The sequence below is a fragment of the Ruditapes philippinarum genome, unplaced genomic scaffold, assembly GCF_026571515.1.
Source record: "Ruditapes philippinarum isolate M1 unplaced genomic scaffold, ASM2657151v2 ctg898_1_1_1_1, whole genome shotgun sequence".
NCBI lineage: Eukaryota > Metazoa > Mollusca > Bivalvia > Venerida > Veneridae > Ruditapes > Ruditapes philippinarum.
Window position 1 is genome coordinate 312,812 of NW_026865396.1, and position 24,411 is coordinate 337,222.

At 31.9% G+C, this 24,411-nt stretch overlaps 1 protein-coding gene across 2 annotated transcripts; it reads right to left on the reverse strand.

The window, feature by feature from the left end:
* Positions 1 to 743: 743 nt before the first annotated feature.
* On the reverse strand, positions 744 to 23,083 carry LOC132728826 (probable thiopurine S-methyltransferase). 2 transcript variants are annotated; one of them, XM_060714496.1, is made up of 9 exons: positions 22,926 to 23,083; positions 11,019 to 11,148; positions 10,143 to 10,235; positions 7,781 to 7,910; positions 6,463 to 6,518; positions 5,472 to 5,546; positions 4,396 to 4,481; positions 2,869 to 2,913; positions 744 to 2,112 (listed from the first exon to the last, which is right to left on the reverse strand). In XM_060714496.1, the coding sequence occupies exons 1-9, from the start codon at positions 22,948 to 22,950 to the stop codon at positions 2,000 to 2,002; spliced, it is 753 nt and encodes a 250-aa protein (XP_060570479.1). In that variant the 5' UTR covers positions 22,951 to 23,083; the 3' UTR covers positions 744 to 1,999. The 2 variants fall into 2 exon arrangements, with proteins under 2 accessions (XP_060570479.1, XP_060570480.1); XM_060714497.1 differs by lacking the exon at positions 22,926 to 23,083 and adding an exon at positions 11,742 to 11,865.
* Between the last annotated feature and the right edge of the window lie 1,328 nt (positions 23,084 to 24,411).

A 24,411-nucleotide genomic window follows, 5' to 3' on the forward strand; every position in this document is an offset into this window, starting at 1 on the left:
ATTGTTATGATACCTAAATGCACCATAAATCTTATTTTATGTTGTAAAGATTAAAATTGCTACAAAAATGGGTGTGTGCATTCGTGTTTTATAAAGAAATTAAAGTACACTGTAGTTTAGCTGTACACAATGAGTCAATTTATTTTAGTCAGATTTGTTTGTTACCCCTGAAATATCAGACCTTGACTGATATGTACCGATTGACGAAGGAACAATGTTTTCATATTTTGGCTTTAGGCTATGTTCAGGTGTGCTTCAGTCGGTGCTGGTGTGGGCCGTAGACGAACCTTACGTTTGTTCGTTTGTTTGATTGGGTTTTACGTCACACCGACACAATATAGGTCATTTGGCGACATTCCAGCTTTACTGGTGGAGGAAGACCTCAGGTGCCCTTCCGTGCATTATTTCACGCACAAACGGGCACTTTAGAATAACCACCGACGTTCCGTCAGCTAGCTGGATAGCTTCCTCACATAAAAGAATCCAAAGTTCCTGTCGGGATTCGAACCCACAGCGGTGAGGGGCAAGTGGTTTGAAGTCAACGACCTTAACCACTCGGCCACGGACGCCCCTACCTTTCGTTTACTAATAGCGTCTCTGAACAGGCTCAATCAAACGAAGCGTGTAATATCTTCAATTTTGCTGTCATTTTGGGCGTTATTTAATGTATACATTTTACCTATGTTATTTGGATTTAAAGGATCTTTTGACATGAATTAAAAATAAAAGTTTAAAAACATGAAGCAGTTTGGAAGGTTTATTGCTACTAGATATATTTACAACAAACAAATTAAAATTACACAACAGACACAACAGTGAAATATCACAAAATTAAACATGAAATCTTAATAAAGAAATATAAAATATTTATTACATCTGTAATAGTTATATCTACATGTATTTCAGATATTGTACAGATTGCAAACTCTGAACAATAACAAAAAAAGTGACTTTCGGCTTTGTTTTTCAGTTCGTGTAATAAGTTATAAGATTATAATTTACACATCTAGAATCACCAATCAGTTACAGTTGATGATTGACGCTGTATGGCATATTTTCCAGTAAAACTTTCACACGCATTCTTTTTCTTGGGGATCATACGCCGCTTTTCATGGAATGACACTTCAATGTCACATTGAAGGTTCCATGATAACCGCCGTATGAACATATCTGCGGATGTTTCTAAATTCAAAATTTCACCATTTAAGTGTTCAAATGTTGAATTCTGCTTAAGCCGGTGCTAGAGGGGGTAAACGGTAACTTGCACTTTCCAGTACCGTCCATGAACAGGCTCAATCAAACCGAGCCTGCAACATTTTACAATTTTGCCGTGTTTGGCTGTCTTTAGGGATTTTGTTTTTCACTATTTCAGTAATATATAAAACACTCAAGTTAGAAATAGACATCTACCATATTATATACTATTCAAAGTCAAACATGGCATTCTTTATTGCTATAAGTCACCTTAATTCAAAAACAAAGGGAACATATTTCAGCTTCTGATTGCATATATGTCACTGGAGTCAGAAATAGCTGCAAAAAGCCGAAAAAAATAGCAACAATGTTATCTATTAAAATACATTGCTTTAAAAATTAGTAAGAAACAATAAATTTATATGCAAATATACACACATATATACAATTTTTATACGTTAAGAGAGAAATATTTTTGGATGAACAATTACTTTTCACTCACGACTGAAAGGAAAAGTAACGCCATTCTTCTTAATTTAATGTCTTCTGCTCACATACAAGGTAGAGGGACGTCACTGTGTTGTGTATGTTGGGTTTTCATATATTATATGCACGAAATTCACGTGTAAATTTTACAGTAATACAGACCGGCGATTTTGAATGAGTTTCATGTTTCTGACTAGACGACTTCTAAAATATATTAATTGTTGAAATGAAGATTATATTTTGTATGCAATAAGTAAAAAACCATCTTTAAAAAAGGGCTCTTCAATATGGTAATTATATGCACAATTGAACATGAAAGTTATTTTGGTTTCAACATATACACTTCTTCAACGAACGATTTAATTCCCCAAGATTCTTGCCATTTGGTAAAAGCATCATGAATGTCAATTTTCTGAATCCCGCAATATTGATCTGAAAAAGATAATTCATTGTTCCATTATGTGTGTCGGGACTTGATTCAGAAACACGAAATACTCGAACGAGATAATTTAACCCCTATTCCAGGTTTGTCCTTAGCGACAGCAGTGCTACAGGCACTATTCCGTCTATATAGACCAGGCGTAGCAGATCCATTAGGTATTTATTACCCGAGAATACGCCCACATTTTAATTATATACACACGAGACTGTATATAAAGAATTAATTTCAGCTAAAATTAGTGACTTAAACGCTGAAACTGCTCGTAAGTTGTAACACGATTACTGGAGTAGCAAGAAATCTCGTTTTTTAACACTACATAATACACCGTCAGCATTCAGTACTTGTCAAACTTGACAGGTTTAATTAAATGGATTTCAATAAATCACGTTTCCATCGCTGTGAGAAATCTTCTCATTTTAAATAAATCACAGCTTCAAACATTACATTGCATGTTTAAATTACAATGCACTTTGCATAGTATTTTTGTCATTGCTTAAAAATATTTAAAAAAATTATTATGTAACTTTCTAGCTACACAAATAATTCAAGAACCCCTATGCCAAGAGTGGAGTTGAGCCACCGATCTAAATTAGCTGGAGAGCTGCCTCACATGGAATAATCTAAAGTTCTACTCGGGATCGAACCATAGCTGCTAGGCGCAAATATAAAGAAATATGGACGGAAAGAATTGAATTAAAACAACTACAAAAAAACCAACAAAACAACAACAAAAAACAACAACTTACCGAAGCATTTTGAAACGTCTTTTGTCGTGCAGTTGAAGGGTGGACCTAAAAACAGAAGACAATTGTGATAGCTCCAAATTTATATCTATCAATTTTATTCATTGTACCAATGTCTTTTACAGTATATCATAAATATGCAATATTTTAAACACTAATTCACAAATTGCTACCCATGCTCCAATGCAAGCAATAATGACAATATTTTAATCACCTCAGGCAAAGGCTTTGCTAGACTCATAACTCATGTACATATATTTTACATAACTGCCCGTTTGTATTACCATACATGTATTTGTACCATAAATAGTTTCGAAACTTAAAAAAATGGCATCGTTCCCGTTTCAACTACAAGTCACAAACAGTCAAAGATAAAACGTGATTCGGTGATTTCAGTTATTTGATTGAAGATTCAATCAAAACCGGCATATAAACACATATGCTGATATTTAGAAATTGTACATTAAACACTATTTTCTTATTTAAATATATGGCGATAATTAATCCGGTAGGTGCTAGGTGGCATGACCGATAGCTTGTATTTTTATACTACTGCCGTCTATGAACATGCTCAGTTACAAATTCTGTTGAGTCATGATGGGTGATCTTTATTTATATAATTTTGAAATTTTATTTGTAAAACACAACCTCATGAAGTCAAGCGTTTAATGTCAATATCAATAAATATCAAAATAGCAATTTAATTTTCGCAAAATATATTTTATAAAAGAACTATTTTTCCTCCTTTAAAAATATCTGTCTCTTATTATAATATATTTTGCAAAAATTGAATTTCTATTTTCATCCAGAGAATTCCTATTTTATTATATAAATTTAGGCCAAAGCTTATTTCAGATAATGGACAAACATACCTATCTACAAGGATATGCGACGATAAAAGAATAAACTCATCTTCATGTACAAGTACATTTATTTAAGGATGTAAACCCGGACACATTCATTCAATACATGTGTGCTTTTATACAAATAACAACTACCCACAGGGCACCGCCGCAATGGAAATAGATAATTATTTGAAAAAGGGAAACGAAAGTACGCACAGGTAAATTAAATGAATTAAACGCAATATGATAGTATGGTTCACTATACAAAAAATATCCTCAATACAAACTACAAAAGACACGATACGGACAGTTAGATTAGGCAGTGGGGCACCGCATAAGGAACATACACTGTGCATTACTGAAGATTTAAAAGGTAATCATTCATCTCCCGGAACCTAAGTTCCTAAAGCGGGACATAAATGAGATTTAAGATATCAATTGCCTGAATATGAAATAAGTTTTGATAAAGAAAAAAAAATGTAAAGAAAGTGATATTTTGACTTTCATAATTGTAAAAGTCTTAATTGCCAAAATGTAATAGACACAAAAGATAACTAAGGTATGTGACCAATGAGTAAAGTAACGTTTTTGAAACTGTAAAAGGATACCAAAACTAAAAAAAAACTGTTTTTAAAAACCATCATGTTAGGCTTAATGGGATTTTAATTGACATGATACACGTTACCTGCAAAAGCCTCGTTGTCTACCAGAAAGCAATCCAACATATAACGACAGTCTGGTTTCATCAGGCTCTTCATCACATTAGCGTACCTGTAGTAAAAACAAACTTTCAAATTTCATCTGAAGTGGTGAAAGAAAGATACTATAACACAAGATCATAATGAATAATTTGTCGATTCTAAGTCATTAGTAATAAAGCGATTTTCCTGCTTTACTAATAATTCCGGTGCTACTTCTCAGGCATAAAAGGGCATCTGAAAGAAATCATGTTCCATTCGAAAAAAAACCCAGATACTACACATGAAAAAATCAAACGCAAATGCCGAGGTTCAAAGCAATAGCGGTTATACAATTATTTGTTTTGTATTTGTTTTGTATTTTTCTCTATTCATTGTATTTTAATTCAATCAATATTACTTTACAAAATATGATAAACAAGATCAACAAGGAAAGGCGGCGTTCAATGAACGCAACCCCCACATGACCCAGCAACAAGAACCAATGGCAAGGAGCCCAGGGGGACCAAAGTAACATTACATCATGAAGCGTTCAGTATATTTAGAATATGATAAACAAGATCAACAAGGAAAGGCGGCGTTCAATGAACGCAACCCCCATATGACCCAAATATAAAAACCAGTGGCAAGGAGCCCAGGCGGACCCCAATCAAAAACAGGACAGGGCAAAGACAGAGCACGGACAGGTTAATCATTAAATGATATATAATTTGTAACTGATTAGGAATTCAAAGAAAAGAATAATAGGCCCACAAAGGGGAAGGGGACAGGAGACCGGGGAAGGGGGGGGGGGGTAAATCAAAGAAATAAAAACTAGAGGGCAATGGGGAAGATACTTACCGTAGACGAGAAAACAACAAGGGAAGATACTTACCGTAGAAGAGAAAACAACAAGGGACCCATCTTTAATATGGCTATCTTTATTATATTGAAATATATTATTTATGGCACCTTACAGATTTTCTATTGTCATGTTTTCCATTCCCTTTTATACAAAACAAATACATTTTTCATACCATAAGTTATTGTTACGTTAAATGAACCCATTATAAGGTGAACGTACCGTTTTCTGTCTTTGACTGGTAGTGCAACAAATCCACCGCGGTCCCAAATACAGTCGAACTTTCCACATAGTTTGCTGAAATTACATTTGAAACTAATTATAAATCTACAGCGTGATATTTAAAACGTTAAAAAATCAAATCTTGTTGCAGTGTTGCACGCGGTGCATAATTATCAGATATCATGACACGAAATAAATTTTTAAAAAATCAGAATTAATAAATCATATATGATATCTTTTGCCTTTTTTTAAAGATTGCATCGTCTGAATAAAAAATGATTAGTTTTAGTGAAAACTGATTTGAAAGATTTCATTTATGTATGGCTGACACATTATAAATGTTGTTAAACTACAGGAAAATGAAGACCATGCATTAGTTTTGTGAATAAAAATAACTTTTTAAGATATCATTCATCAACGAATATTCCATTTAATACATGTAAGACTGCTTCTGACGGTATTTGATAAGAAATAATAAAACTAGAACTTGGGGAATCTTACAAATTTTTTCTTAAATTATAACATGTAAGAAGTAAAAAATATATCTACAGAGTCCGTATCAACGTTATATTTAAAGAAATATTTTATTGTAAGGTTCCGTCATTTCTCCTCATTCGTTGAAGTTTTGTTTGTTTGATTGGGGTTTACGTCACACCGACACAGTAAAGGTCATTTGGCGACGTTCCATGTTTTACTGGTGGAGGAAGACCTCAGGTGCCCTTCCGTGCATTATTTCAGGCACGAACGGGCACCTGAGTAGAACCACCGATGTTCCGTAAGCTAGCCAGATAGCTTCCTCACATGAAAGAATCCAAAGTCCCTGTCGGTGAGGGGCAACTTCCGCAAGTGGTTTGAAGTCAACGACCTTAACCACTCGACCACGGACGCCCCATTCGTTGACGTAATTAAGTTAAGGATTTAGTGTAAAAGGAATAATGTTAAGCATTGAGTTTAGTTCTAAAATTTGAAAAATACATGTACATCTTACTACCTAGTCAGGTCAAAGCAATCGCATCTGTAGATTTTTATTGACTTTCCGTCTGTAGCCTGGAAAAAAAATTCAATGCTTGAATTAGTCGGCTTCTAAATAATGCATATATATTACAAAACCACCGTGCTTTATTGATGTAACGCCGGAAATTATATAATGAAATATAAATGGAATATTTATGTAACGGAATTATGCTTCGGTGCAAACAGTCAATATCAATAGCCTGTGAAGTTCTTTAGTATGTCTCAACACCTACTGCAGTAAGATCATTTTCAGCCGAATCATTGAAAAAAAATCAAATGATTTTCAAAATTGGTGACATGCAGCTACAAATTTATGAACCTTTTTTCAAACTTCTCAAGGAAAATAATTTTGCACTAATATAAATTTGTTATAAAATATGAAAGGACGGGAGGCATTTAAAGAACGCATCAACAACACAGGACCACCGGCAAGGTGCCTAGCAGGACATCTTTGGACAGGTTTAAATACGACAGTATAGAAACGCTTGTTTGTAATATAATCTTTATGCGGTGGCTGAACTGTGCTCTGGTAAATTCAACGTGGCTTACTGCCGTGACCCGGAGTGAAAACTACACAACACCACCATAATCTTTATACGGCGGGTTAAGTTCACAATCGTTTGGTTTGGACCATGTCAAGTAGTAGTCCTTACATAGACTCGTACATGTTTGAAACGAAAATATAAAATCAATTAATTAATCTTAAACGGAATAAGTTATATTATTATGCGCTCTGACTGACATTTAACCTATCTCGCTTGCAGCAACTGAATCTACCCATACGATCATTGCAGATCAAGATTAGCCGGTGAAGATGTTCCGCAATGGTCGCTATTCAGTCAGTACTTATTTTGAAATGATCTCTAACAATAATGAATGGTTGTGTTCAAATTCTACGATGGACAAGTCAATTTAAGTAATTTAGTCTGGCAAAGGTTAATATGATGTCATTGTTTATGTCAGTATATCAAAGTTTTTCACTGATTGCCAAAAATATAATATGCTGGTAAAATAAACAAGAATTGACAGGTATATTAAATGAGCCGCGTCACGACAAAACCAACATAATGGGTTTGCGACCAGCATGGACCCAGACCAGCTTGCGCTACCGCGCAGTCTGATCAGGATCTATGCTGTTCGCTATCAGTTTCTCTACTTGCTATAGGGTTTGTAAGCGAACAGCATGGATCCTGATCAGACTGCGCGGATGCGCAGGCTGGTCTGGATCCATGCTGGTCGCAAACCCATTATGTTGGTTTTGTCATGACGCGGCTCAATTAATGTTATAAGCTCACCTTGTATAACACCCCATCCACATCGCCTAGCTTCTCTGTTGTATATGGAATCTTATTTTCTTCAAAGAACTGTTTACATGCTGAGTCTACACACTCGTTTCCGACAACTTCGTGTCCTTCTTCCAGCAACCTGTTTTTAAAAGAACGTTCATGAAAAGAATCAGTTCCTATCTGAAATTCATATAAAGTTATATTTTCAAATTTATTATAAATTAATTATCATAGTTATATGTATGCAAAATTATAAATGGTCATGTCTGTGTTTTTATATAACTCTAGGAATATACTTTGCCTTTGTGACAACGCATTTGTAACAGTGACGAAAAAAAATTCCAAACACTAAATACACCCACCAACCCCCCCCCCCCCAAAAAAAAAAAAAAAAAAAAAAAAAAAAAACAACACAAAACACAACAACAAAGAAAACCATTCAGACTATACTGTATACATATTGTGTTGAGAAGTATTTAATGACGGCATGAAAAAGACAATTCCTGATGACTAATTACTTAGTCTACCCTTAAACATGCCCTTTAAGTGAAAGCTCATGTAAAACTAAATCATAGGACCTTTTTATTGTTTTAAAAAAAATTGTACGTCGTTATTAGTAATTTTCCTGACGTCATTTTGTTCATTGATGTCATACATGACGTCATATGACGTTTAAGCATTCGTTTTTATGGTGCGCAAATCGTTTAATAATACACATGATAACCCTATCTGTTTGATAAGGAAATGGTGTGAAGCGTGTTGGAAAAGTAATAATTAGGTAGCAAAAATTGTGCTTTGCGACGTGTGCACCCTTTTGTGCATCCGCAGTCTTGTTTATTGTGTTCTAATCATACAAGTAAGAAGTAAAACTGAATTGATAATACAGGTATTGATTCTATCTGAGCAAAATAATGGTTGTTTGTTAAGTTCTTGTTACTTAATATCACTATTATGATAATGTGGAAATTTGTAATAAAATTTTTATTACATGATACAACAAAATGCAGGTGTTTGGTTGTCTACTGTAGATTAAAAAAATATAAGTTAGGGTTTTATCATAGGGAGAACTATTCTATTTTATATTATTTATACCATTCAAAATAAAAATCGTGTGTGTGGTGTTTTGCTGTTGAATTTTAAGGGATGTTGTTATTGGCTCGAGGTAGTGACGAATTCGAACAAATGCATCGGCAAAATATTTATTCTAACCCTGTCGAACTGAGTCCGTAAAAAACCCCAACAAAAACAGTTGACTGGTATTAAAATAGTGACAAAGCAGTACGTGCAATATGGAATTCTGTGATCACTTACCATACAACTGTAGCTTTGATATAACAGTTAGATGGGGTGTTTTTAAAATGATGTTAATTTTATGAGAGGTTTCACGTCACTATGTATTCACTTTATTTCAAGTAATTGCAGTTTATTTTCTTCTAATTACTACTCTTATATCACATGTTATCTGGGTATCTATTCTATTAAGATCAGAGTCTATCTCTTCCCTATTCAGATCTTCAGATTAAGCTGTTAGGCCATTAAATTCATGACGCGTTATAAATAAAAAAGAGGCTTTTCCGCCATGTCACAAAGCGCATAAACACAATGTGTTCATAGTCGTTGAAGTAATGATGTGAATTTAATGACACAAATGTTATTCTAAGTGAATAATAAGAGACGATTCTCCCCTGTCATCGTGACGATTAAATTCTTTTTTTCCACAAATATCTCTGACAAAGTGTCTGAAGGTTTACCCGTCTGTGTATTGACTTATATCATTTTGGGCCAAGTACAGTTACCCCCCATAGGGCAGCTTCTGTTAAAAGAGTGCACGTTGATTATGGACTCTGATGGGTGAAAAATGAAGATACGTGATTAAAACATAAAATAGCTCTGTTCAAATATTTAAAGACCGAAATGACTTTCTTAAATCTTTCCGCGTAATGTATGGATAGATTGACACTACCTTGTTTAGAAAATCACGAAAGTGCTAAATTATTTATTAAAGTATTTATTTCTAATACCCTCAATAAATATACTTATTTACACGTTATAAAAAGATTAAATCTAAGCCCATCTCCGTCAGATAAAAGGGAAACAAACGTTCATAGGAAAATAAATCTGCAATGTGAAAGAACTGAATAACTGAATGATATTTGCAGTTTTTCTCCATCGTACGACATGTGATGACGAAATAAAATTGTTCTAGCTCTTAAAAATAACATTTTTTTTTAAAGACACACATTTTGACCGTAGTAAGAGAAGCGACACTTTGGCAAGAAAACCAGAACATATGTTTGGTTAAAACAATCAAACCAGGTTTGTTGTACACTTAAAATATCAAATAACACAATGAAACGTCGATTTACCGTACCACTTCATATCCAATGACTTTCCGCAAAGTGGCACAAACACTGTCTGTCTATTTCTTCCCAATGTTAACTTTTGTATATGTTTCTTCAGCATCCTGAAATTCGAATTATTAAAAGGAAATATTTTGCACTTCACATTAAGCATTGACAATAATTGATGTTTTACTTGGGTTGTAAAATAAAAAAAAGAAAGAACAAGATGGTCGATGGCTTGCAATTACCACTACTGTCCATGAACAGGCCGCCAAAATTTTCAATTTTGTCGTTTTTGGCGTTCTTTAGAAATTCTTTTTTTCACTATTTTGATATAAAGAGAAATTTATTAAGATAACTGTATCGAGTAACTATGAATATTATGTGTACTTAATACAGCACCATTGCCTTTGACAATATCTGCATCAGCGACTTTAACAGCGTTTAAATGCATGTATATATGTTAGTATGAAATGTTCATATAAAACGTTATCAACAAAGGTTGATAGCACATTTATGTGTAAACAAACAATAACTGGACGTAAATGTCGGTGGTTATTTAAGGTTGCTGACCGGCTGTGTTCATGTAGTTAATAATAAACCTGTGATAATCGTGATAAATCACAAACTATGAAAAACAAGATCAACAAAGAAGGGCGGCGTTCAATGAACGCAACCCGCACACGACTTAACACATCTGCGGATGTTTCTAAATTCAAAATTTCACCATTAAAATGTTTAACACGGCAAAATTGACAGGTTCGCCTTGATTGAGCGGAAGGTCTTTCAAAAGCAACAATTTTAATGAAGCTGCAAAGAGGCAATATTTCCAAATATTCCAAAAATAAAATTAAATGTGAATATCATTAACTTGATAATCAAATTAAAGTAGCAAATAAACTTACGGGTGAACTATCGGCATGTGAAACTTGGTTTGATCTAGTGACCACCGATAATCCCAATCATCAACTGTCATGTTACTAACGTCAGTAAAGTCGCCAAACTGATTTAACTTCTGTTTTCCCTCCATAATAACTGAAATCAGAACAAAACATATTGTATGATTCTTGATAAGTTATGAAGTAAATATTTCAAGACAATTTTTTTCACTATTTCTTTTTTTTAACTTTATTGTATTTTGAAAATGGAAACCTCTTGGACATTTCTTTTTGAAAACTAATAAAGTACAAGCGTATTGTGTATTTACTAACTGTGACCACGTGACTGCATATATTACAAAATCAGACAGAATTTATGTCTTAAGTGCAACAAAGCCACACAAAAATTTACAAAAATAATTTCTTACCTTCCCTTTGTTATTATGATAATTTAAACAGAAATTTTAATGCAGTCCAACGTGTTACAAACCTAAGATGACTTTTCATTAAATTTTGAAGAAAGAAATTTAAAAGAAGTTTTAGTTCCACCAACTGCGCACATATTAACAACTGCTTGTCGAATGAGTATATTCTCAACGTTCGTCTACGTGATTATGCATTTCATCTATGATAATATTAAATTATTTTGTTGCATATGATCAAAAACATTTACAGAATTAGCTGAATAAATTAAATATCCTTTAAAGTAAAGCTATGATCCGGGTAAACACTGCACCGTTTGACCGTTACCTGTAGTTGACATGACGGAACTAATACACACACGGTCCTCAGTCTGATTTAATCGCTCCGATATCCCGTTTCTTAAGGGATGTTTTATATATATAGTAGTCTAAGTAGGGAAAATGTTTATAACAAATATGAATTATTACAAAGTGTATCATAAAACTTGTGTCGAGTCATTATGACAAGACGGAAATAGTTTTTTCACGTATGTTTATGAATATGTAGTAACAAAATGCAAAGTGGCCTCTAAAGTAGGAAATGTACTGGTTCGATTTTTAATTTTTAAAGACAAATGATTGAAACGTTTTGATGCATTTGGTATTCCATCATAGTTTGTATTACACCACACTTCCTCATAAGGCTAATTACACCTTTTACGGGTCCGATAAGTATAAATAATTGAGATTAATAATATAGGAAATAGAAAAGGACACAGATAAATCTCAAACAAAAGTTAAATCGAATATGTACATACAATAGTAATCAGAATGCTTTTTTGCAAACTTGTGAGAAATGAACATTTAAATGAAATATAAATTTAGCGCGTCCTTTAAATCTTTTTTTATAAAGAAGAAAATAAAATAATTTCAGTAGTTGTACTTATGAAGTAGATATTGTAGATTAATTATACCAACGCCACATATGAGAGGAATGGTACAATAAACGAAATCTAGCACTTTCACTGACAAGTCCTACATTTTACCCAAGTATTCTTAGTGGCCCAAATAAACTTAATGGTGCATTTTCCCCCAAGTATATTTACTGGTATGACCGGTAAGTGTGTATACGTTTCAATTCAAGTTCGACTAGATTATCTGACTATTTAAAGCTAAATACAACCATTAAGTAAATTCGATCATTTACAACTTATCAGACTGTCCGAAACACAAAATTATATATATATTTCATTGATTTATATGTATTAACCATTGCTAAGATATATTGATTTCTAGCTATTGTTTCAAATGTAAACGTTAATTTTTATAAACAAAATTGCATAGACATATAAATAAAAAAACAACACAAAAAGTATTTAAGTTTGTACACATTTGACACACTCGAGGTTTATTTTTGATTATACATGTACAATTTTGTCGTCTGTATAGTATTAACATTATGTTGTCAATGACACACATTTAGAATGTTTAAATGTATCACAGGTACCTATTATCTTCTTATATCTATACAACGAATGTTTATATCACAATTACCTATTATCTTCTAATATCTATACAACAGACAAATTATGATTTTTTTTCAAAAGTGCTGCGTCATGATGATATAGCAAATACTATTTGATTTCGCTATCCACTCCGCAATGGCCTAACACTTCACTAAATTATGAATGTCATATTTTTGAAATATTGACAAGTGCCAATCGACAAAAATTGTACCCTGTCTTATTTTAACAAATATTAAAATTTGTCTTCTTATTTAAACAAATCTTAACACATTTTGTTTGAGAGACAAAATATTTTATGTGACGCGAATAAAGGGATCGTCTGCTATCCAAACAACAATTCATACATCATTATCGTAACAACTCGGCTTTCTCCGGCAACTCCGTAAGAAAAACCGAAATCGCCCGAGCTGTTCCACTTGTTATCATATATCAAATTTAATTGTGTAACTTTCTGTAAATCTGCACGAGATTAATTTCTATTCTCGATACCAGCTATAACATTAGTTTCCTTACATAAAATGGTATCAAGAGCTGCTTTATATTTCATCACATTTCACGTGACCTGAATCTGTATATAATATTTAAAAAAATATAATTTCCATTCTTGTGAAACCAAAAGTATTGACACCAGTAGAGAATCAGACTTCCCAAATTTATATCCTGATATTCCAAAATATGAAAATGGACTTCCCTAAAAACGAAATCTGGGCAAGTTAGTTTAAGAAATTCAGGGAGGAAGGGTTTTTATTATATACTTATAAAGTAAATAATGAGAAATATTGATGAAATAAAATTGATATCTCCATTTTCCGTGTTTTCACTGCAAATATTTATTTTTCACTGCTGTGAAATATATTTTCAGTATTTTCACTGGTATTTTTCCGGACTACTTTCTTTTTAATTCAGACATTACACAAACTTATAGGGCAAAATCTATTGAAATGTAAGGTCAAAAAAGTATACAATAAACAGAAGTCTATAAATACGGGATTTATTTTCATCTCACGGTATGAAAAGAAATATTTCACGAGTGGCGAAAATAAATCCCGTATTTATAGTTAAAACTTGAATATCCTCTATATACAATGTATCTTAATTTTTAGTCGACAGGTTAGTGATTAAATTATACGATTAGTGTAATATAACTTATAACTTAGGCGCTAAATTTGAATTGCTCGATCTTAACATTTCCCTGACTACAAAATTGTCAACTGTTTTTATTCTTACCATCTTGTTATGTATCCCATTTTGTTTTCTATTATTCTATTATTCTAACGAACTTACAATTATTATTAGACAATCATTTCAAGAAAATCAGTATCATATATAGAATATGTAGAACCACTAAGCAGAATCCCAACAAAATACTCTAGATAACGAAACTGAAAATGTTACAAGCTCGGTTTGACTGGGCCAGTTTATGGACGGTACAGGAAAGAGCAAACTACCGTCCTCGCAGCTTTCAGATTCGGTTGGATTGAGTCGGTTCATAACAGAAAATGAAAGGTGCAATATCATTAATAAACACAAGGTCTTTCATTATCAACATCATTAATTAAAATGTTATATTTTTATAATTTGCAGTACAGTTTGTACAGTTTAAATAGATGTTGATAATAATATATAAAACCTTTAGTTATATGATAATCCTTTAGAAAAATTAGATATTAGATCTACAATGTTTTCAGAAAAATTAAAATGAAAAAGAAGAAAAAAGAGGAAGAAGATAAAAAAGAAGATAAACTAGAAAAAAGAACAAATGTTTTCAAGAACGAAGAAGAAAAAAGAACATAACTTCACAGGAATATATATATAGAAGATAAAAAGAAAGAAGATGGTAAAGAGAAAGAACAATAAGAAGAGGAAAACGAAAGAAGAGGAAAATGGAAACACATTAGCAAAAAATAGCACAGAAGAAAATTAGAAAAATTGGAAGCAAAGAATTAAAGAAAAAAGGAAGCAAAGAACGAACACACAGAGTATGAAGAAGTGACAGAAGAGAAAGAATTATTAAAATAGAAGGAGAAATGAAAAAAAAAGATAAAGAAAATATAGTAGATTGATATAAAGAAAGAAATATGAATGAAGAAGACGTAGAAGTGGAGGAACTCAAGAACTTGAAAAAGGAAGCAGACAAAGAAGAGAAAGGGGAAGAAAAAAGAGAAAAAGAGTTGAGAAAGGAGAAGGTAGAAGAAAATATGATTGAAATAGACGAGGACGATGAATAAAAGAATATGAAGGAAGGGAAGAAAGAAAAGGAGAAGAAGAAAATAAAGAGCAAAAACAAAGAAACAATAAAATAAGCAAAAATGACAAACGGGGAAGAGAACAAGCAGGAAAGTGTCTTTACAAATTTATATTGCAGAATAATTTTCAATGCTGGTGGAATAGAATCCTTATGTTAAACTGTAATGAATTTTTGGCCTGTTGGTTTTCATTTTCGAGTTTTTGAGGTGATCAATTCACTTTCAGCATCCAGTTCCTTCGACCTATTTTGTTTCTACTCATAAGTACATGACATTCTTTTAAGAAATATATATGTCGCTTCTTGTTCCATTTACGCTATGAAATACGGAGATTGACGAAATATGCCGAGTTTTCACGAACTTTCGCTGTATGTGATACAATAGGACTGCACTATGGATATATGCTCTACACCATTCATGATATAACTTTACATTTCCGTATACATCAGGGTGAAATTAGTAGCATGACTTTGCTACATTTTTCTCTCTTTAAGTCACTCTTAGATTGAAATAATTATCGTTCAAGATCGAAGTCCTTAATTTGGTTACAATATATTGACCAATTATCCAACTTATGAGGCCAATTAGTAGTAACTTTTAACGCTATAACAACAACGGGGTCATATAATGTAATGCTCAGTTATTTTCCCAACCATTTTAGCAAATTTAGCAATGACATTGCACATTTAAAAATATCAAGGGGAAAACTATTTTTATATAATTACTATTGAGAAAACAGTTTTTTTTTATGAATTTGTACCCTAACATTAAATAATAATTATCTGCCGTCGAGACATTATATTGCAACATGTCGATATTCCTGTTTTCTTTTGACAGCCATGAATCGACACATTTTAAAGGACGTTCTAGTTAAGTTAAAAGAAAATACTTTAAGGTGATGCGTCCACCACTTGTACGTAAAAGGTTACAAGAAAACCCTGTTAATTTCCATGTCCATATGGGATTAGCACCAAAACCTCTTCTTATGTAAAGGATTTATTACATATTATTATAAACGAAATGGATATAGGTGTTTGGTTATTGAACAAAGTGGCGATGATGGGTCACCGAAACTTCGGAATATTTAGTGAGATATCGTGGACAATAATAATTGTCCATGCACACACAGAATGCTTGGTTCTTGTTGGTCCTCCAAGAGTGACCGCCATTGTCTGATAATTAATGCACGAAGATTATTATCCATCAGAGAAAAAAAAACAAGAAGATCGCCATATAATCAGATATCGAAGTAAATTAAAAAAAAAACTATAACAGAATCTATGAAGAAGGCCAAAAAACGGCATAATTGAAATGTTGTTGATTAAGCCTGTTCATGGACGATAATGGTAAAAGCTAGCAACCGTTCACGCCCGCTAGCACCGGCTTAACAAAACAAAATAATCTGAAACCTTGTCTGAAGTCTCTTCTTACATTATATGAAATACACCATACATATTGGTCAGTGTTGCATTGTAATTGCAATAAATGGGTAATTGCACTATGAAGACGATCAATGAGTTCAGTTATTTGTGAGGTAATATATGCTGACGATGGAACCTTTTAGGGCGTACAAATATCTTTAGTTTTATGAAAGTAAATCATTGAATTTGTAATTACGTTACTTAAAATCTGGACAAAACTATACGAAAGAAGCGACTGCCTTTTATCTAGAGTATAAGAAAGATACGAGGGTTGTCTAAAAAATTCGTGCACTGCAGTTATTGTCGTGAGAGTTATTGATAGACAAACATGAATTATATATCACTAGAAGGGGAGATCTCTCTCAAGTAAGAAAACAAAAGAGAAAATCGTGTAACCGGCATGTCGTGAAACAGATTGCCCCTTCAAATGATATATAATTCATTTGTTTTTATTTATAACTCTCACGACAATAACTGCAGTGCACGGAGTTTTTGGACAACCCTCGTAGTACTGTTCAAGTTCACTTGATTTGTAAGTGTGTTAACATATAGATTAGACCATCTTCAAAACGTGATGGTTATGACACTTGAAGAGTTTTAAAGATTTGTTTACTGAATATTTAATAACGAAAATGTGACCAGATCATGATCAATAACTCAACCTATGAGCCATGACATAGCAAATTTAATCTTTCAGAAGAAGTGGACATGTTTGTATAGGTAGACATCACCATGCTGGCAGAAGATCAACGCACTTTAAACAGATCGAAAATATGGGTGTCAAGAAGAACAAATTTTTTTTACCCAAGATCATACGTATTCATAAGAAATATTTGAGCCGTGTCACGACAAAACCAACATAATGGGTTTGCGACCAGCATGGATCCAGACCAGCCTGCGCATCCGCGCAGTCTGACCAGGATCCATGCTGTTCGCTATCAGTATCTCTACTTGTAAAAGGGTTGGTAAGCGAACAGCATGGATCCTGATCAGACTGCGCGGATGCTATGTTGGTTTTGTCATGACACGGCTCATTTGAACTTTACAAGGTCACTACAAGGTCGGTCCTACATAAGAATTCATTGGCTGTAAAGGTCAAATTATGTTGGTCATACTTCCACATTTGAAACTTTAGAAAATTACCTATTCATGTAGAATTAGTTATTCACCTAAATGCGTATGGCATGCATTTAAAGCTTATTTTTCAATGGTATAGAATCTATATAAATTACCTAAAACACGGATCATTAAATTGTCGCACGCCAGTGCACATTTGACTTTTAAAACTGGCAGATTAACATCGTACATTTGTATACGAACAATTTCTATAAAGTATAAGGTCAATTAGAGGTTCAAACCGAGCTGCGGTGTTCTCGTTGAAGATCTAGAAGTTCAATTTCTAGCATTTGATTTAAGGTATAAGCACCGTAATGCATTACCTCCGCTTTGAAGAGTATTCAAATAGGCTAGAACTACTGTTAACTACATTGAAAATGAGGGCCATGGGTTCAATCCCCAGAAGGGTCAACTTTTTTTTTCTTTCTTTTTTTCTTTTAACATTATTTATGTATCTCTCATGTCCCATTTGGAAAGAAAAAAGTGTTTAATTTTGATTTTTTAATTTATATAGGTATTTATTGGCTAAATTATGCTAAATCTAGTAATAAATATGGTACCTGATATTTTCAAAGTGTAATATAATCAAAACTAGATGGTAAAAGTATTTCATATTTTACAAGATCAACCAATATACTTTTTTAAAATTTTGGGAAACTTTGAAAACAGGCACCCATTTGGGTAAATTTTAAGAATTTTTTAAATTAGGCTCCCTAAGTAGAAAAATGGTCAGACACGTGGTAAAAATGGGTGGGGTAGGGTAACATTTTTATACAGATTTCATAAATTTTAAGTAGAACCATAATTTTGCTTATTTGGATTGTTAGCTGAATGGTACTTTTTGTTTCTTACCAAAAATTAATGGGAAAACATTTTTCATTAGAATGTTATTGCAGATTATTTAAAGGTTCCTACTTTCTAAAAAAGGGCCCTCATAACATCCTAGCTTGAGTTCAGAAAAGTGGCCATAACTTGATTTCCGTACGGTAAACTTTGTTTAAATTTTGCATACAGGTGTACTTTAAGGTATACATCTGACTTATGATGTCAATTTTTTAGTTCCTGATAGTGCCCATTAGGGTCCTAATACCTTAAGTCGAGGTTAACGACCTTTCCGGGTGCTAAATTTTAGCAATAATTGCGCCAAACTTCTCTGAAATCTGTTTATCTTTATTTTTTATTAAAGCTATAGGCTCGAATAACCTTCATACAAACCGAACTTTCAAAGTACAAATAACTTCATTGCGAATTATCTTCATTATCACAAATCATAACCGACCATGACTCAGCAAAATTGAATCTGTAACGATTGTCCGATAACGTCATTTGTCACATGACATAAATCTCGTGTGAACGTGATACTTTCACGTTGTAAATAAAACGTATCATTCGTATATACTAAATTATTAAAATATGACAAAACTCTCTATTCATGAACGCAGGAAATGGAAATGTTTAGATCTGTATGTTTTATGCCCACATTAATTATACGAAACGGTGTACCGTGAGATTTTATATTCATTTGTTTACATGATTAATGTCTTTTTACTGTATTACAAATGTGAAAGTAATATTCTCATTCGATATAGCCTTTATTTGACAAAACTGCGTTATACGAACTTGACATGTGCATAAATATGCATTTTGTGATATTTTTTTTCTTCTTCACGTTTTGATAACTTTTAATAATAAAGTTATACGTCTGCTTGAAATAGATACCGTTAGATTTTTAAAATGAACGCCAATGCTGCAATCTCACTGTAGTATAATTTTCTGTCATAATATAATATAAAAACAGAACAAGACATTAAAAGGCACATTATGCCTCACAAAACGACTTTTTTACCTTCTTTAGAAAGGGCAAAAACTAGTTTATAACATTAAAATAACTGTTTTTAGATAATATAAAGTTATCATCACTTGAAGAATGTAGCGCTGAATGTGAAACTTTTTGTTACAAAAGTAGTAAAATGTAAACAAATTAGTATTTTGATTTCCATACAAAAGCTTAATCACTACATGTTATTGCTAATTGCAAAAATAGCAACAGAAGAAGGCAGTTGCTTCAAGTTATTATGTAATTGGCCAGTGAGTTATTTTTTTGGAAACTGATTACGGGGCACTAAAATAAAAAGCATTTCTAAGGCAATACGTAAATGCATTTATACATGAACAAGTACATACAGTTCAAAACTATATAAGTGTAGAATGTTACATTGCATTTTATAGCAGTGTAAAATAGTGCATTACGGTATTATACAATACAGTAGAATACAGTTAGTTCACAGTTAGTTAAATACAATACAGTATCATTCAGATAAGAAAAAAACACAATGCTGAAAGGAAGACATTATTTTTAGATATTCAACAAATCAAAGTACGCTATAACGCTTGAAAAGGAAAACGAGATTCGATGTACCATACGCACGCACGCACGCACACAAAGCAAAACAAGTCAAGTTACGCCGAAGTTTATCATTGCATTTACCACATATCCAATAAAATCGGTATTGCACAGCCGTGCATATGTTTCGACGTAACGTCAAATGTTACAAATGTAACGCTATGAACGCTTTTCTTAATGTTTAGAGTTTTTATTTTGGGTAAGTGATAAAAAGAATATTATATTCGTGTAGCCTCATTACCATACCTATTAAATTCGTTGAAAAATGATGTTAGTCGTGCAATTTTGTATATCCTTATATACGCTGGCACTGTGGGTTATCGATATAAAATAAAAGCTTGCTTGTACCATAAAATATCAGCAGAATACCGTATATCTGTAAACTTTAATACATTAAGAAACACTATAATATCAGTAACTCTATCCAGTGTAGTAACATAAATTAAAAAGATCACTGAATGTAAGCAAAACCTTTATTCTATTATCGTGCTAGTGTTAAGTGTCCATATGGAAAATAAGCTATGAATATACACGCCGAATATATTCATTTGTGTATGATAATATTATTTGCGTATGAATAAATAATTGGCGTATGGAATTATAATATGCGTATGGATATATCATTTGAATATGGATGCATTAATTGGTATGAATATATCATTTACGTTTGTATATTTTATTTGCTATGAATATACCATTTGCGTATGAATATATCATTTGCGTATGAATAAATCTTTTGTGTCTTATGGACAAATCATTTGCTTCATGTATATATCATTTTATAAATTTACATAATATTTTATGAACTTTATTATCTGCGTATGAACAAATATTAGCGTATGAATATATCATTTGCGGAAAAGCTCTTGCTTTAATAGTTTAACATGATATCAGGTGTATTCTGAAATATTCAGTACACGGACGAACGAAACGTATTGGATCATGTTGAAAGCTATGCATGCTGTGTTTTCTTTTTTTTTTCCCTTCTTTTATTTTTTTGGTTTTGACATTGACGTTGTACATTGTCGCATTATCACGGTGTGAAAGCAAGGCGTAATGTTCACATTTAGATGGCAACATCAAGATATCGCATATAATTAAGAATTCATGCACGAGTGATATATACAAATATAAACGTCTATACAAACACAAGATATACTATATCACTCATTCAACAATAAAATGTGCAAAATTTATCAAAATGATCTAAACTATTTGGCTCTGTATATACCCCAATATAAAGAAATGTGTAGCGAGTGATTTTATTTTATTTCCTGTTGTTAAAGTGCATAAAAACACAATCAGTTTTCACGTCACATGAAAATGACTAAAAATGCAGACAAAACATTCGACGATATTTTGATACTCAATAGTTAATTATTATATAATATATTTATAAATTGTATGTGTTTTAAGGTTAAAAATCATAAATCTTATATTCTATTTATTCAATAATCACTTTTTTAGAGGAAAAAAATCATCTTGACGCGTACAGATTTATGATATTTTATCATAAACATTTCATGTTGTTAAAATTGTGATGTACAGTTTATAGATAGATACATTCTAAATTTCATCACGTCAAATCTTTTCATCGGATTTAATAACTTATGTAAATTTAACTGCGAATAAAATGCAGCAATATTGGGATATAATAGGAAAAGTGCATCGTCATGTCTGATGAACATCTTTTTCAAAAAGACACGTGAACTTAAAATAAAATTAGATACTGTGTACATTTCGACTTGCAATATTGAAGATTAGTAAATAACATATAGTTTGCAACAAACGTGAACGCGGCAAAATATATCCTATCGAAGAGAAAACAACACCAATTTGAGAAGAAATATTTAAAAAAAAAGAAGAAAATAGTTCAATATTAGGAGCTTCTAAATTGTTTTATCTTAAGTTAACAAAGAGATCTTACTAAACGTATATTAAAGATGGACTTCACTGAGTCGTTTAGATCTGGCAGGATTTGTTATTAAAAAGATAATATTTCGAGATTACTGTTCCGTTTTATGTAGGTCTAGACCAATAACTAGTGTACAGCATTTCAGATCATTCGCTCACTTCTTTTTTCCTGAATAATTATTTTATTATTACTAGGAAAAATGACCAAAAATTAAAAGCGTTATAACGCTTTTCTCTCAAATCGGACTAAGAATAGCACAAATGTACGATGTTGAATTTTTTTTTTAAATGTATTTATTTTAATTAACTTTAATTTTTATATTTAATTATCATATCTGTCTGTTTAAAGTGCCCAAGTTGATCTATGTAAGAAATTCAAATTTAGTTTTTTTTAAGCTTTTGGACCTCTGTAGACTAAATTAGAAATTATCTGTGACATTTTTTAGTTATATTCCATGAAAAATTAAATTATTTCATTATAGTTTTAAAGGCCCCGTTACAATCACATGCTGCACTGTGTTTTTATCACTTTGAACAGACATTGTTAACGTGACATGCACGTGACAGTATACTTCAAAATCTACAACTGATGCATTATAAAATTGTTTTGAAAATTGTATTGAAAAAAATATATGATTAATGTTGAATAATATTGTAATGATGATTTACTTACTATGTACAAGTCACTAGTGTTATAATGTTATGTTCTGCTTTGTTCTAATTAATGATAAGCTGTTTTGAAGAGTATGATTTCACAACATTTTTTTAAAAACTACACAGCTTAACAATATAATTATTATTTTCAATATTTTTGAAATTTTGTGAAATATTGTAAGTAACATTTTATTGTATAATACAACTTAATAAACTTCATAGATGCTGGAAAAGAAAACTAAATAAACTTACTGGATCCCTTTGTTCCTTTAGACATTCTTCTTAACTCCCTTGCAAGTTGTTCACTTTAAATAATGTTGATAAACTATCTACATAAATATAAACAAGATGATGTGACAAACTCAATTTATATATTCATTCATAAAATTATGTACGCATGCGCACTAAGCGCATTTAAAATTCAACACATCCTGATTGTACTATTTTACCCGATCATTGATAAAACCGTTTAAATAAAAGTGTTTTCCACATCGTGTTTATTTGTTATAACGTAAAAGTAATAAAATTGAAACAATTGTAGAGGCCAATAAGTGTTTGATTTTTGATAGGTTGATATTAAATATGTGTTATAAACTGATATGGGGCTTAAATTATGATTTATATAGTTATATTATGAAGGCATTTTATGTTGCGTGATCTTTAATTTATTTATTTTCAAGAAATCAAAACTTTTTGAAAAACAAAATGTTCACAATAGAATAAAATTCAATAAAATGTTATAGTTAAAAAAGTACCGCGGGACAGTAGGATAACTACCTTATAAAAGTGAGACTTTTAATTGCAGACAACATACATTTCGTTAAGAGTTTTAGTACTGAAAATTATTAAAACTAGAGTGAAGTTGACAGTTTACATTAATATAACATTAATCAATGTAATAACAAGGTTATTAAATGTAAGATAAACATTTTGTTTGAATGTTATGTTAGGTGAAGCTTACTGTCCATTCAAAAAGTGTGAGTGATTACATACTTTTCAGTCAAAAAGAAAATGAAGAGAAGAAATACGCATATTGTTAATTTTTCTTTAACTTATTAAGAGATGTTCCATTTGTTTAAAATCACATTGAACTAAATTTTCGACGAAGAAAGTGCCATGTATATAAACTTATGAAGATCAACATAATTGTACTCGTTGATTTTGCCGTTCATATAAATCAAATGACTGCAAAATAAGAAATTTACATGTTTTCAAATTTGAAATCAATCAAATCGCACGCCTTTTTAAAACCGAGTTACGTCCTGTAAAATTTTATTTATGTCTACCGCAAAAATTCTCACTCTTTCTTTTCTTGAGACTCACAAATCTTTATAATACAACGATTTATATACACATAGGTTACATTGTGGTCACTGATATTTTGTGGTTTAATGAAAATGACCACAATAAGGCAGGTATGCATTATAGCAAATAGCAAACAATTAAGAAAATAACAAAAACTATATACTATGTCTGTCTGTTTATCGTAAGAGGAGTGGCTAAAATCAGTCATTGATAATATCAGTTTTTGGATTTTTTTTAAGTTTTAATACCGAACAACCCAAAGTGATTAGGTTAGTTGTTGAAGTATCGAGTATTTTAAAGGTCATGACCTAACGTCTGGTTGGTTTTCCTAAGTGCATTATAACTGATATGCTATCTTGAAGAAAGCGCACATACTACATATTTCATACGATATTTATATGTAGAAACACAATGTTACCGTAAGACTGAAGGA

Excerpts from the sequence above, each read along its gene's own strand:
- LOC132728826 (XM_060714496.1), bottom strand. The coding sequence starts at position 22,950 with ATGTCTAAAGGAACAAAGGGATCCA. Across the intron at positions 7,911-10,142 it reads AAGTCATTGGATATGAAGTG|GTTGCTGGAAGAAGGACACG; the intron begins GTACGGTAAATC and ends TTTTAAAAACAG. Across the intron at positions 2,914-4,395 it reads AGACAACGAGGCTTTTGCAG|GTCCACCCTTCAACTGCACG; the intron begins GTAACGTGTATC and ends TTCTGTTTTTAG.